This window comes from Pinus tabuliformis, chromosome 4_2, assembly GCF_031772625.1.
Source record: "Pinus tabuliformis cultivar Carrire ecotype Pingquan chromosome 4_2, CPIR1, whole genome shotgun sequence".
NCBI lineage: Eukaryota > Viridiplantae > Streptophyta > Pinopsida > Pinales > Pinaceae > Pinus > Pinus tabuliformis.
In genome coordinates this window covers 976,959,057-976,974,551 of record NC_142304.1, presented here as the reverse complement: position 1 = coordinate 976,974,551, position 15,495 = coordinate 976,959,057, and the positions used below count along the sequence as shown (strand labels likewise).

The window sequence follows — 15,495 nt, the reverse complement described above, 5'->3', positions numbered from 1 at the left end:
AACTAGTCAATCAACTAAAAATACACCCATTCATGCATGGAATTCGAATTTCCTAGTCGACTAGATGGAAAAGGCACATTTGTATTTATAATTATATATTGTTGAGTGTAAAATGATTTTGTACTAAGAAGGTGATCAATTACCCTTGGATTTGCACAAGTAAATAAGAAATTTCCCTACTTTTTAGGAGATTACTTCCTCCAAGATTGCACAAGGAAATAAGAGGTTGGTTTAGGCTTGAATTCGATAAATTTTGGCTAGAGTAGGTCAGGAAGTAGGAGAATAGTTTTACAATGCAGGGTGTGCTTCAGAGTTGAAGCAAGACATTGTAATTGTTTCTCTTTCTCATCTGAATTAATTCAAAGAAACGAAGGGGTTTTTCCCAGTTGGGTTCCCCTATAAAATCATTATGTTCCTTGTGTTTTGATGGTTGCATGTTATTGCATGTGTTTCTATCGTGTGTTTTCCTTTCTGCAAAATAGTAGAGGAAATTGTTGTCTCTTAATTTCAATTTTATTTCATTAGCAATAGCAAATTTCTCACAATTTCTACATGGTATCAAAGCCTCAGAAGACTACATAAAAACCTTGTTCCAAATATTCTCTCAGAGAAATTTCGATTTGCAGAGTTTTTGGTGTAGATTCTCTTCAGTGCAGGGAAAATGTCCTTCAACGAATTGAGGCTAGAGTATGTATTGGAGGGCACCTTGAATTTTTGTGCTTGGAAAGTGATTCGAACTTAAACAGGAACACAACAACTTACATATATAATCATAAATATAGAGATGCAGCAGAGAAACACTTCATTTCATTAATAGAAAAATAATGAACTATGCTTACAAACAAAATGGAAATAAGATAGCTCGGGTGATGGTAGCTTATCTCTGAGAAGAGATGTGGTGGTTACATGCCTCTGAGCTGTGTTACAATGAGGCTCAATGGAAAACCCTAAACATCCAAAAACATAACCCTAGGAGATGAAGAGCCAAAACTGTGGGCCTTGTTTAGGTAAATTGGTACATCAACTTCTCGGGGTCGTAAATTTGGCATATGATCTATGTTTGGCTATCATAATACTTCATTTTGAAGATCTTGAAGAGGAGGCCGAATACAAATTGACAAACTAGTTTGTAACCTTTTTAATCTCTCTGTTTTCCCTAAAAGCGTTGTTTAGGGCCTCAAAACGGCTCCAGAAGTTCGGGACCCAAAAAAACTACCAAAAATAGTAAACTATGCTGCAATTAAGGAAATCGAAAAAATGAAAGAGCATGGCCCAAGACTGTAGTGGAGAGCATGCGAGTGGTTGTGTTTACACAAGAGTGGAAGAGAAAAATGGGTTTATGGGAAACTAATTGTCTATTACAAGGTGTTAGACTAATATCGCAACTCTTTTCCATTACATGCCTTAAATGAACCCATTTGCCATTGATGATTTAAAAATCCAATCATAAATGCATGTGGAGGTTGTGGAGCAAGTCTACCTTAGGTAATTATGGAAGGATGGGAAAATTACAATTATTTTGGGAAAAATCTTGTGATCCTCCATTCTCCTATTAGATGGGAAAGTCATTGGTGATGGACATGTGGCATTTAAAAACTATTGGTGAATGTCATTTGATCTTAGTGACAAGCACTATTGTCCCCTTAAAAAGGGAATATTTTGTAATTCTTACTAGGATATAATATCTAATGGTCCAACATCATAGTGGAGAGCATGGGAGGGGTTATGTTTACACAAGAGGGGAAGAGGAAAAGGGGTCTATGGGAATTAATACTCTATTACAAGGTGTTAGACTAAGATATCATCACTTTTCCATTGCATGCTTTATATGAACCCATCCACCACCATTGACTTAGAAAGCCAATCATAAATGCATGTGGAGGTTGGTAAGGAAGTCTACCTCACATAGTTATGGAAGGATAGGAAAAGTACAATTAGTTTGGGAAAATGTGTATGATCCTTCATTCTCCTATCAAATGGGAAATCTAATCCACTCATTCCTCACTCTCACCATTCTAATGCTACACACTTCATTGTTACTTATGATCCAAATCTGAAGTTGACGAAAATTGAACATTGTGAAAAGGGAGTTGTAAACATTGGATGATAGAAAAGTATATTGTAGATGAGCATAGAGGTTGGGAAAGTTAGGAAGCCTTCATTGATTTTCTTATGCTACTCATTCATTAATTGAGAGCCTAAGATATATTCTCTCAAGTTATTCCTAGAGATCATTATGTAAATTGGACACTTTCTACCTACACTAAATATCATTGGAGAGAAAGAATTCCTTAAGCTTGTTTGAGAAGAGAAGGGAAATACCTTCCCTTGTGTTTTTTAGGGAAATGCAAGAGTGTCTTATGGTTGTTTGATGGTTGGATGAAGTGCCTAAAGTGCTCTATAGTGAACATATTCACTAACCTATGAGGTAAATTAGGTTGGGTTGAGTGAATTGCAAGCTTGTAGCTAGATTCCTTTTCCTTAATGGCTTCATATCTTAGCTTAGGGATAGCATCTACACTGGACTCCTATGGTTGGGTTAGAAAATTACTCATAAGTCGTCAATGTCTTGATCCATTCTTGGTTAAAATATAAGTGCCGTATCTCTACATTAAATTATATTGTATGTTATTGAAACATATATAATATGCATGTTGTGTGCAATTATGTTTAATTTTAAAATGGGTATTCGTTGCCATCGATTATGTTATTCCATGATTTATTATTCAACTACAATTTTATTGTTTTCACCTATATTTGAATTTTAAATAATTATAGGGCTCCATGGAAAGCCATCACTACTATGTTAAGAGGAAATGGCCCTACAACATGAGCCCAACATTTTGACGTTATTTTCAGATAGTATTTTGTGTGTACCAGCTTGAAAGTTTAGCTCAATTTCATTTTATTTCTCATCCATAAACATTTCAACCCAATTTACAACCTACATTTTGACTTAAATAATATTAGTTGACATAAAGGTCAAAGTATATGTCATTAATACATTTGAAATTGTAGTCAATATGCCAATTGAGATATAAGTTGATATCATACTTTAATAGTGGGTGGAAATATGTCACTTTAATCATTGGATTTAAAGAAATACAGGTAGAAAAAATTATTTTCATTTGACATAATTGATGATATACCATTGAGATAAATATTACCCTAAAATTTAAATTAGTAATTTATAGATATTGCATTTTTTCATAACTTTTGGATTGTAATATAATTTGTGGTAAGTTATCATGATATTGACTCATAATGAACATGAGTAATAATTTATCATAATGTTATGGTTATATAGTATGATATGATATTTATGAATATTGCTAAAATAAGAACAAGCTCTCATGGGTTTTATAGTGAAATTGGGTTGGTCAATTCCCAACAAAGCATGGGATAAAATAGTTTGTCACATTTGCGACTCTAAGAGGGTTGAAGGTAGAAAACACGTTATCTTAGATTGTCCATCTTATACTCACATTCAATTTAATTTTCAAAATAATTGTCACATTACCAACCTTAACCTTTTAAGTCAACAAAAGTATGGTGATATTAGAACACTTTGCTTAATGCTTTTCAAGCATCAAAATAAAATGCTAAAGAATTATGAGTAATCTCTTACCTTCAAATTTTAGATTTCTGGGATTGTTAGCTTGTTGTAATAGATTTCTCGGATCCATCCCATTCATATTGTTTTGAAAATCGATGTTTCAAACCTGCAACTAAGGTTCATCATCAAGATAAAAGTGTGTGGAAAATTGATCTACCTTGGTATTTAATAGGGAAATTGTATTAGGGTATTTTGAGAAAATGGCTGACAATGAAGTTATTTAGAATGTATTATGTAATTATTAAAAATAAATTAAATTAAATAAATAAATAAAATGTTTTGTAAAGATTCATAAATGTATATGTTTATATTATATGATTAATAATATAGTATTTTATCAATTAATTAATGTATTTTGATATTCAAGAATAATTAATGTATTTTAATATATTAAAATTAATAATATTTTATAGTATATTTAAATGAGGGATTAGGGTTAAATAAAGTAAGGAATACTATTCAAAAATAAACAAGTGGGTGAGTTAAAAATGAATGAAATACGATTTAAGGGGTTTCAAAATATCTAGAATTGGATTTTAATGTGGTGATCCATTTTTTGCTTATGATCCATCCTTCATCTCTATTGATGTTTTTTAGGATGCTTATTGATTTCAATGGCTTCTCTAAATTTGTTGTGAAAATAGTGATCAACTTTAGTGCGAATGTGGATTTTCTCAATGCATATATGATGCTTTGTATTATTAGAATGCTCAGCTAGTGCAGAGTTTTTTGATCGATTATGTTTTATGTTAGCGGAATGTTCAAGGATGTGAGTGTTGGTGGATTGGCCAGTCTCCCCAACATATGGAATTCCACAAGAACAAGGAATCAATTAAACTCCTTTTCAGCATTTAGGGTCAATAAGGTCTTTAGCAGAATTGAGGCAACTGCAGATGGTGTTCATGGGCTTGAAGGTGGTCCTGATTTTATGTTTTCTTAGGATATGGGAGATTTTGTTTGTGGTGTCCTGAATATAAGGAAGGTTAACTTTGTTGATGAAGTTGTCCAAATTTTTGGTTTTATTTGTAAGATGAGTTTCTTTGTTCGCCTTATTCAGTGCTTTGATGACTTGGTGTTTTTTGTATCCATTTTTTAAAAACACGTTTATTAGATGGGATTTTTCTTTATCTAAGTGATCTTTATCAGAGATTCAAACAGATCTTGTTGCAAGGTGCTTTAAATGCCTAATTTTTGGTTGGAGATGTGGCATGGAGATATCGTTTTGTGTGGGACTTTTTTTGGTAGACTTGGTGAGATATAGAACCATCGGAATTTCGAGTGATGAGGATGTCAAGGAACAAAAGGTTATCATTAAATTCTATTTCCATGGTAAATTTTATTGATGGGGAAAGATTATTTAGACGTTTCTTGAAAGTTTCTAAAGTTTCACATCCATTAAGTGGGTGGAATCTTTGACAAATGATTCAATGTTTCCAACTAAGGGTTTCATCTTCTTGGCAAGGTATTGGGCGAGATGATACGTAGGACCTCCAATAGTATTTACAATGTGTCTAATGGGAATCCCACCTTTATGTATGTTAGGAGCACCATAGATTCTAGGGGTATAAGGACAACTTTCAATGAGGTTCTTATTATCTTGAATGTTGGATGCTTTGATTAAGTTGGAAACTTCTTTTGTAATGTTTTTTAAAGGATTTTTATCTAACTTTATGTAGCATCCACTATTGTTAAGATGCTCAATCATTTTGCCATTGTAGTCTTGTCTATTCATTATGACTGTGGCTCCTCCTTTGTTTGCTTTTAATATTATAATGTTAGGGTTAGAATTTAATGATTTTAGAGCAAAGTATTCATCTTTTGTAATGTTGCTTCTAGGGGGTTTGGATTTTCGACGAATGATAGAGCAGTCTTGTCTAATCTGCTCTTTGGTATTATCAGGTATGTCTTTTATGCCATATTCAATGTAACAAAGAATATCTTCTATGGGAATTTTCTTAGGTGTCATGGAGAAATTTAACCCTTTATTTAAAAGATTAATAATTGATTCATTTAAATTGAGATCAGATAAATTAATAATTCTATTAGATGAATAAGTTGAAGCACGTTTAACTTTAGGGGAGCAAGCACAATCAACATTCAAAGAGGATGTATGAGTACGAAGGGGGTATATGGTTTGATTGAAGAGTGAAGTCTTCAAGCCATTCACGGGAGGGAGTGTTTCAAGGGTATTTGGAGACAACGTAACAAGGGAAGATATTAGATTAATGCCTTTAGAATTAGGGTTATGCGGTTGGGATAATGTATTCAATGTTTGAATGATGGTTGGCGAATCTTTTTGCGTGCCAGTGTGTAGGGTGGATGATATGAGGGGAGTGTCGAGCAGAATCTTTTTCAAGTCGATGTGATGCGTTGAGGTTAAATGACTATCATTTAATATAACACAACTATTATTATCCTCATATATGGACCGAGTTTGCGCAGAGGATGGATGATTCAATTTGATCAAATGAGCTTCTGCATTCAACGTATTATGGTTTGAGGCGATATTAGTCGAATTACTTTGATTGCCCATAAATGAGTGTGAACTGTTGTGCAAAAAAGAAGTCGAATTAGAGTCATGCATAGAGGTCAAAACACAGTTAGTACAGAGGGATAGAAAGACAGAGTTAGTACTTTTGGGGAGTAGGTAGTGGCCCCAACACCCCACTATTGGAACAAGTGATGTTTGTTGTATACATGCATCTTGGGACTTTTACTTAATATTTGAAGCCTAATGGCCAGCAAGTTTTCATATATGGATTGTGAATATTTATAAGATTGTTCTATAAATGTTTATGATTCATGTTTCCTTACACCTGTACTAAAGTAGTTGAACTATTTCGGTTATTTTAGTGCTTATCACATTGAGAATGTGTTGTAATGGTTATAACAACTGTCACATCTATGTGGACTATTCCGCTTGATGTTAGACGAGTCTTTCATGTTTGTGTGTGTCTCTATTATAGTGGTACTATTACCTCTCTCTTAGAGGCTCACTTTTTTTTCCTCTCTCAGTAGGAGAACCTTGGTACACCTGCAACCAAACATTCACCATGCACACTCACTTGCTTTTTTCAAAGGCACATATATGCTTCTCCCTCTTGCTGACAACTAAAACCCAAGAAAATTTGTAAGAATATATGGCAGCTGGTCTGATACTCCAGATAAGGCTCCTACTCTAAATAGGGTGAGATCTAACTAAAACTTCACATCGAAGAAACCCCTTACTTGACAAAATTCCATCACAGTCAACAAATACATAACTAACACTTTGTAACCATTCCAATAAACTCATATTTTATATTAAAAACCTAGTAAAATTAATTTAATACCTTTTTAAATATAAAATATATCTATTATTAAAAAAACAAACAAACAAAAAACTTTATTAGTAAATCAACTTAACTTGACTTCCCATCCTTCATTTGGATACCTAACAATCTTATACATAGTTTATATCAACATCAGTATATCATATGTCAAATTAAAGATCTAGTGAATCCAACCCCACCTTTAATAATTCAATCTCACAGATAACAATCTTATCTACTTTGAACATCAATGTCATCAACCTTGCAAAGCATATGCATCTTTCTAGAAACTATAAGATTGGATTTCAACTTATGACAAGACGATGGATTTATTGGAACGAAGATCTTTCCAGAATCATCATGCGATATGTCTATAAGATATAAAATTAGATGGTCAATTTATAACATGAATATTGGTCGTGCAAAATACAACATTAGAATCTCAACTTATGGCATGACATAATCACCATACATCATAAAATTAAATTCTCAACCTGTAAAACATGGCCATTACAAAGAAACCCACATTGCTTTCCTCCTCTCCCACGTCTCTGCCGCACCATTCCCATTCCCATCCCGCCGTTTGCGGACGATTAACATTAAATTCATCCTCAATAATTCAGTTCTATGCGTGGCAACCTCTTCCACTTTCAACATCAGTGCCATCGAAGCCTAATCCATGGTGCACATTAAAATATTCTGCAACTCCCCCTCTTTTCTCGGCATCTTTCTGGGTTTGCTAGTTTGGCTATAAGATCAAAATTCACCCCTCATTGGAAGCTCTCTTAATTCTTTTATCACTCTTTTCATCTGGAAATCTGATCTGTTCAGTGAGAGCTTTTATGTGCAATCGTCCATCCACAGTTTTTTGCCGTAGTCTTTGGAAGTGATTTGTAATTTATCACTAGAAATTTATGTGTCAGTAATGGTTTTTTCTCTTGTATTTTCGTCTAATGTTTTCTCATCTAAAGAATCGCCCAACTATGATCATATGGGCTTCCAGAGACCGCCTGAAAGATCGATTCCCAGGCCCAGAAATGTTAGATTTCGGCGGTGTTTCAACATAAGAGCAACGCAGGTTTCTGCAGGCGCAGAGGCGATTTCGGAGCCCGGTCACATGGAAGGGCAGAGTTTGTATGAAGTGCTGGGAATAAGCCGGGGCGCCACGGCCAAGGATATCAAGAGGGCTTACAGAAAGCTGGCTGGGGAATTTCATCCTGACCTTGCCACCTCTACTGGGGAAAAAGACCGAAACACCCAGATGTTTATACGGATACACAGTGCGTATGTGACTTTGTCGGATCCACATGACCGCGTGCATTATGAGCGCCAGCTTGCGGGGCAACTGCGGGGCTGCGCTGGGAAGACGTGGAGAAAAACGACCGGAGGTTATAGAGATTGGTCTGGTCGCATGGGGCGGAATTGGGAAACTGATCAATGTTGGTGATGTGTCACGATATTAGGTCAGGTTACACTATATTTATAAGTGTATTATGTATAGTTTATTGAGATTAATTGGTGTATTATATAAAGTTTATTTAGATTAATAAGTTTGTATGGGATTTAGTTTTTACTACATTATAGATTTAAATTTCTTACAAAAAGTTGAGAATTATGCTCCAAAAAATCTAAACTTGATGGAACTTCTCACCATTCTGATAATAACATCACATTCATTCCACTCTTAAATATGGTCCATTTAAACCCATGAATCTTATTCCAATCTATATAATATTTACCGCTACAATATTGGTATTGCGCTGGCCTCGTCATCGCATGAGATCGAACTTTCATTCTTCTTGTGGTTCTTCGAGTGTAACTTTTAGTGGAAAGAATAGGGGAATATTTTTTCGCAATACATTTCAACTGCACACTCAAAAGGCGAGTAATTCCCAATTTTGATATCTGAGATATATATTCTAATTTTTTTAATTTTGTGTTTACTTATAATACCGAATAATAATGAGTAATGAGTGTGTTATATAGTAGTTATTTTTTGTTATTTAGTTTAAATATAATTAAATTCAGATAAAAGTATTGAATTTGAGTTACTGTTAAGGTTTACAATTTGGTCAATTAAGGTTTCATTAATTGGTAAGTTAGGTAATTTGCTAAATTGTAATTATCTATTGTTTATGGCTAAAAATGACTTTGTTGTTAATCTTATTTGTTGAAATATGAATTCATCCACTACCATAAGTGGATTATGATTGAAAACTACTTTTCATTGGCTATCTATTCGATTGTCTTCTTATGATGTGAGGTGAGAAAACATATAACTAACTCAAAACCCAAAAGCATTTGACATGAGTGAAAGTTCACCCCCCTAAAAACTATCAGCAAAGTATTTTAGATGGCCATGTTTTGTCAATATGCAAATGATGGTGGTGTTGCATATTAGGATCTTAGACATTAATATATGATAGATCAATATGTTTGAAATGATAAAAAATAAAAATAAAAAACTATTAATTTGACTTTTTAAATTTGATTAGAATTTTAGATTTATGAAAATTTATATTTTTATAGAGTTAATTTATGATAATAAAAGGCAAAAAAAATTATTATGACAAAGCTTATTATATAGTGTTATTAATTAAAATATTTTCTATTTTTATTAAATTTTTAAAAATTAAAAAAAAAAAAATATTATATATAAAAAATAGAGGGTAATAAAAAAATATAGTTTTAACATTTTAAGAATTACAAAAATATTATATATAAATAATATGTTGTAATTAGAAAATGTAATTTTCACACCCTAAAAACTAGAAAACTACTTAATTACACTAAATTAAATATGTTGTAGTTGAGATTGAAATTTTGATATTTTAAGTTAGCTACAATACAAAAATAAATAAGAGAAACAGGTAAACTACTTAATTACACTAAATTAAACATGTTGTAGTTGAGATTGAAATTTTGATATTTTAAGTTAGTTACAATACAAAAATAAATAAGAGAGGCAGGTAAACTTCAATGTAGTTTTATTGGGTTGTATTCACACAACTTTACATGTCACATCAATCCACTAGATTCGTCGAGCAAAAGAACATTAAGTTACCAACTTCTTATAAAGTTTCATCACATAACATGTTGTCCGCAATTAAATGTTTAATTTATCTCAGTATTAAATTAAGACAATTAGTTGGGGTATTTGCAAAACTTAGAATTAATAGGCGTGAAAGTGAAATCAATAAAATGCAATAGATCTTTTTATTTTGATCAATTTTATTTAAATCCAATAAATATTTTTGAAAATTATATATTTAAGTTATTTAATTTGTAAAGTTGAAGTGTTTCAAGATTTTTAAGGGTATCAAATCTTTATATACATTAAAAACTCATTTCAAATAATAAAGCATATTTAAATATAACTATTAATTATTTTTACTAAATTTATAAATAATTATGTATATGTTAAATAAAGGCATTCCATGAAAAACCAAAATATTAATTTATTGGCTGTATTTGAATATGGAAAAACACTTTTTAGTAAACAAAATAATAAATTTAACAAATCCACGTTACTATTTATTTTACCTTCTTGGGAAGAAAGGGATGTTCAAGTACTTAGGAACATGCTTGTAGCAAAATCTAGGAATCATATTTATATAGGCAAGTTTGTCCTACAACATGATTCAGAGCGCAGTATTTATATGGCAAAGTCAAGATATCCTATATTCAAATTTTACCTTCTTGGGAAGAAAGGGATGTTCGAGTACTTAGGAACATGCTCGTAGCAAAATCTAGGAATCATATTTATATAGGCAAGTTTGTCCTACAACATGATTCGGAGCGCAATATTTATATGGCAAGTCAAGATATCCTATATTCAATCAATAAGCAAGAGATTAAGTAAGCATGTTAATAAAAACTTAGCTCTGTTTATTTGTGTTTTCATTGATGAAACTGACATCAATGAGTGCAGTTTACGAGCCACTCCTTTAACTGTACCACCAACCAGAGAAAACGAGTCAGTCCGTTAACTGTACCAATAACCAGAGAACGACAAGACGGAGATCACATCTCTGAAAAAAAATGTGATGTCCCTCATATGTGTAAATATTTATTTACTGCATATCTTTACAAACTGGAAAACTGATTAAGTTTATATATAATTAGTTAATTTTGATTTAAATATCTGAAAAGTGGAATGCCATAATAAAGGCAGTAATTGCTTAATTTAAATGAAAATGAATTGTCTGAAGTGTGACAGTTTTATTCTCAAGAAACAATTGGGCTGGGCAGTTACCCAACCCTAACTACTTCCATGAGAAATTTATCCAAGATCAAGAGGATGGGGAGGCATCTGAGATCAAAGAGGAATAGAGGGAAAGATTGAGGAAAAACATTGTTGTGCTGGAAGGACAGACAATGTGGAGTGGCTAAGTCTGGTGAAGACCAGATAGTCATTATTGTTCAAGGTAGGAGATTGTTCAACACAGGAGTTCTTGAAGAGAAACCCTATGTAGGGTGACTCGGGGGGAGAAAAAGAGCGAAGGCACATTAGTCTCACAGCTGGTAGGCAAAATAGTAGTTAAAGATTATTCCAGTTCAGCAAGCCAGATGAGTATAATCTGGAACTTGAATATTAGTCACTAAGTTTATTTATCGCTAAATGGTATAAATGCATGCTTTGTTTATTGCTTAACAAGATTAATTACAGTATCAGTGTATATGTGTATGATGCTAGTAGTTAAGATAGGTAAAAACCTTAGCTGTCAATAAGTTAATTCCTAAACAAAAGAAGAAAACAAAGGGACAGAATAACTGTAAGTGTTAAATCCTAAAAACCTCAGGAAAGTAAAGCAATAAACATAAAATTCTATCAGAAAAGTTATAGTAGTATTCCATCATCAAGAAGTAGCTAGATTAAATATACAACTAGATTCTGAAGAGATAGCTATGAAAAAACAACGTAAGTTTGAATAACAGTTTCCGGGAAACAGGAAAAACGCCTAAATTAGAAAAGAAAAGTAATAGAACCCTTTCAGAATCACTGGTTAGGGAACCAGGACGAGGAACTGTAAATTTTATTTTGCAATAGGCGAGAAAGAGAACACCGATTTAACTAACAATAAACAGCTAGCTAAGAAGATGATCTAGTCGAATGCATATGATCAGGGTTATGGAATCAATACCCCGTGAGAACTGACTTTTAAACAAATCATTCAAATGAATATGCTAGCTGACATAAATAATATACAGTGGGTGGAACTACTAAAACAATTCAAAAGATTTCCACATACAAGGCTCATATTCATCAACCAATAAACGAGAACAGAAATTCGATACCAATATTGCATGATTTAAGATAAATAGAATGACCCTGGAGAATACTTGATCCAAAAATGGATCCTGGATAAACCTCTAAGTCTAAAAGACTTCATATAAGAGGTAAAAGGTGCGAAATGGCACAAATCCTTTGTAAATCAAAGGAAAATGAAAATCGTTGGTTTCTCTCGAAAATAGTCTCATTGTAGAGATCTCCTCATTCTGAATCCAATGCAACTTGAATGGGCGAAAACGGACTTCAGATGAAGAAGTCATCATAAAAAGAAGAGCCCCTTTTGTTCTTTGGGAAAGAGGCAAAAACATGATAAAACATTGAAAATGAGGCCTATCGGAGGCTTAAACCAATAATGAACAGGAACCGTCGAATCTAGCCGATCAACAGTCCAGATCCAATCGGCAATCGCAATCGGCAGTGACAATCGGGAGGCATAACATGCGATGGGATCGGGTCGAGTGACATGCCGATTGCCGATATCGGCGGATCGCAATCGACGATGCCACAAGGCAGAGGTGGGACCTCGGGCCAAGCGATATCACGATCGCCGATATCAGTGTCGGCGGATCGCATCGGCTTAGGCCATGCTATGTGGACAGACCTCGGAGCTCAGGCGATTTGCGATTGCGACAAGTCGCATCGCAAAATCGCATCGGCGCATTATAGAGGAGCAGACATATGTTCTATATATATATATATCTATATATATATATATATATATGCGATCCAATCGCTGGACCCGATAGCACTTTAAAACGATATTACATAATAATTCAAATCTGATGTAAAGCCCTTGCTACGGGATTTTGCGATATTTTAATGTAATTTTAAAATACAAAGGGAAGCCACAGAGAGGGGCATGGCGACTTGCGATTCCAGGTGGACCTAATAGAAAAATGAGGTGGGATTTAAGGAATTTTGAAGTCCGGTGAACAGTGTCCTCTGCGGATTTTTCCCGTGTTTTCAAGTGCCGATTACCCATTCCGTTACAGAATAGGAGGCATCCATCCCCAAGGGCGTTTAGCAATGATTTCTAACGCTCAGAGAAGGGATTTGAGTGGACTGTGGCTGGAAGACAGAAAGTCGAGAAGTGGAAATGAACCAACAATGCCGATTTGGCTTAAAAAGCCACAGAACAACAGAAACAGGAGGTTGGTTGCTGTTGTTGGTTGTTAGGGGTTTTGTTGTTGACAGTGAAGCCAAAGCAAGAAGCTGAGGCAAAAGAGGCAGCACAGAAGCAAAAGAGCAGCCAAGGGAGTCACTTGGAAGCCAAGTGAAAAGCCAAGAGGGTTGTGAACTGATAGAGGGCAGAAAGAAGCCAGAGCCGAAGAGCCTGAGCCAGAGCCAGAGCCGAGGAGCTAGAGTCAAAGCCAAAGAGCCAGAAGCAAGAGCCAGGAGCCAGAGCCAAGAGCTAGGGATAAATGGTGTCTGAACCCACTGTTTCTATGTAGAACAGCAGGAGTTAAGCCAAGAACTTGTAAAAAAGACTTATACCATAATCCCAAAGAGCCTAGTTGAATTGACTAGAGCTCACGGAGATGTAGCCCAAGAGTTGTGGGTGAACTCCTAATTAAATTGTTGTTTCTGTGTGATTGTTTACTGTATATGCATTTATATATTATGTTCAAGCACATTTACATATTAGCTAAAACAACAAATTTTAAAGCAAGTAATCAGTTGAAAACAAATACAAGCTACACCCATATTTTCAAGCGTTTCTTAATTCCGCATTGGTTAATCATTAAGACTTGGGAAAATTTAAAGCTTTGGAAGTGGGAGAGGTTCTTGTAAGTTAGACAAGAAGCCTAAGAGCCCCATTTTCAGATCAGGTGGTATCAGAGCTTGAGATTGATTAACCCCACCTTCAAAGAACGTTACATCAGAATGCTTGATTGACAAAGCAAAGACTACTTGTCTGAAAAGTGTTTGAACAACAAGAGGATGATTGTATGCTTGTTTTGCAAATTGACTATTTTCTGAGTTTGCAAAGGTAAAGGGAAATTTGTTGCTAGCTCAGTCCAGGAAGGACAAATAGGAAGAAGGGCTAAAGGCATTCTTCTATCCCAAGGACCTCAAGGCAATCTTTGGAGCACAAGAGGTTTGTTGCAAAAGGTTGTTGAATAAGCAGTTTATTTATCTTGTTGAAGTTTTTTTTGTTCATTGACATAATGACAACTTCTACAAGTGGGTCCTCAAATTCTGCGTTCTTCACAAGATTCTTTGATGAAGACATGAAGCAAGAATTGTCCACCATGATGGATATGGTGAGAGAAATGTATGAGGATGGAAGGAAGAGCAGCATGCTTAGAAAGTAGCTAAATTCCATGAAGGAAGAGAAGCAGTTGCTTGCTGAAAAATTGTAGGAAATGGAGAGGCAACTTCATATTACAAATATGAACTTGAAGAGGATGCATGAGTTGGAAACACAGCTCTTTGTTGCCCAAGAAGCCTTAGTCAAGTATCAGCTTGAAGAAGAGGTAAGCCATTCTAGTTTGTCTTCAAATTCTTTTGAGAATGCTTGTATTGGTTCTTTTGAAAGACATACTAGAGGCATAGGTTCCAAGCTAATGTCCAAGATGGGTTATGAAGGAAAGGGCTTGGGAAAGCATGCACAAGGTATTGTTGAGCCAATAATGATTGAGGAAAGGCCTAAGTATTTGGGTCTTGGCTATGGACAAGCTTATGGAGAAAGTTCCAAGGCTGCCATGAAGGCCATTGAAACAGCTCCAAGAAGGAGTTGCATTACAGAGTGTGAAGATTGTATTTAGGAGGAATGCAATAGCTTGAAACATCATTTGCAAGATGCAGGTGTTCAGAAGCACACACTTGAACCAGAGAGTTGGGGAGACTCCAACAGCCTTGAAGAGATTGATGGTGTTCCAAAGGGAGCCACTTCTTCATTTGATTCACCTCCTCATGAAGGCAATAAAGGTGAAAGAGAAAGGTATAAATCTGGTTCTAAACATTTTCCTTTTGATTGTGCAAAGCATGATAAATTTCCACATATGTATGGGAAAAGAATTGCATGTTCCTTTTGTGGGTTGGATAACCATAATGTTTCTAGATGTTGGAAGAGAATGGCCACATACAGGAAGCAGAAGAAGGAAAAGAAACAAGAAGCCAAAGGTCCATTGGATAAGGCAAATCATAATGTCATGAAGATGCACATGCAATGCACTTACTGCCATACGCAAGGAGATATTGCTGCAAAATGTTGGACTTTGTATCTAGCAATGCTTCCACAAAAGCTGAAGAAAGTGGAAAGAGAAGATGGT

The 15,495-nt window shown here is 34.5% G+C and overlaps 1 protein-coding gene across 1 annotated transcript; it reads left to right on the top strand.

Moving 5' to 3' along the window:
• Positions 1–7,533: 7,533 nt before the first annotated feature.
• Positions 7,534–8,623, top strand: LOC149172907 (chaperone protein dnaJ 11, chloroplastic-like). Its single transcript, XM_089427817.1, has one exon. The coding sequence runs from the start codon at positions 7,853–7,855 to the stop codon at positions 8,372–8,374; it is 522 nt and encodes a 173-aa protein (XP_089283943.1). The 5' UTR covers positions 7,534–7,852; the 3' UTR covers positions 8,375–8,623.
• The last annotated feature ends 6,872 nt before the right edge of the window (positions 8,624–15,495 follow it).

What these genes read in the sequence shown, in the direction of transcription:
- LOC149172907 (XM_089427817.1), top strand. Translation starts at nt 7,853, where the DNA reads ATGGTTTTTTCTCTTGTATTTTCGTCTAATGTTTTCTCATCTAAAGAA.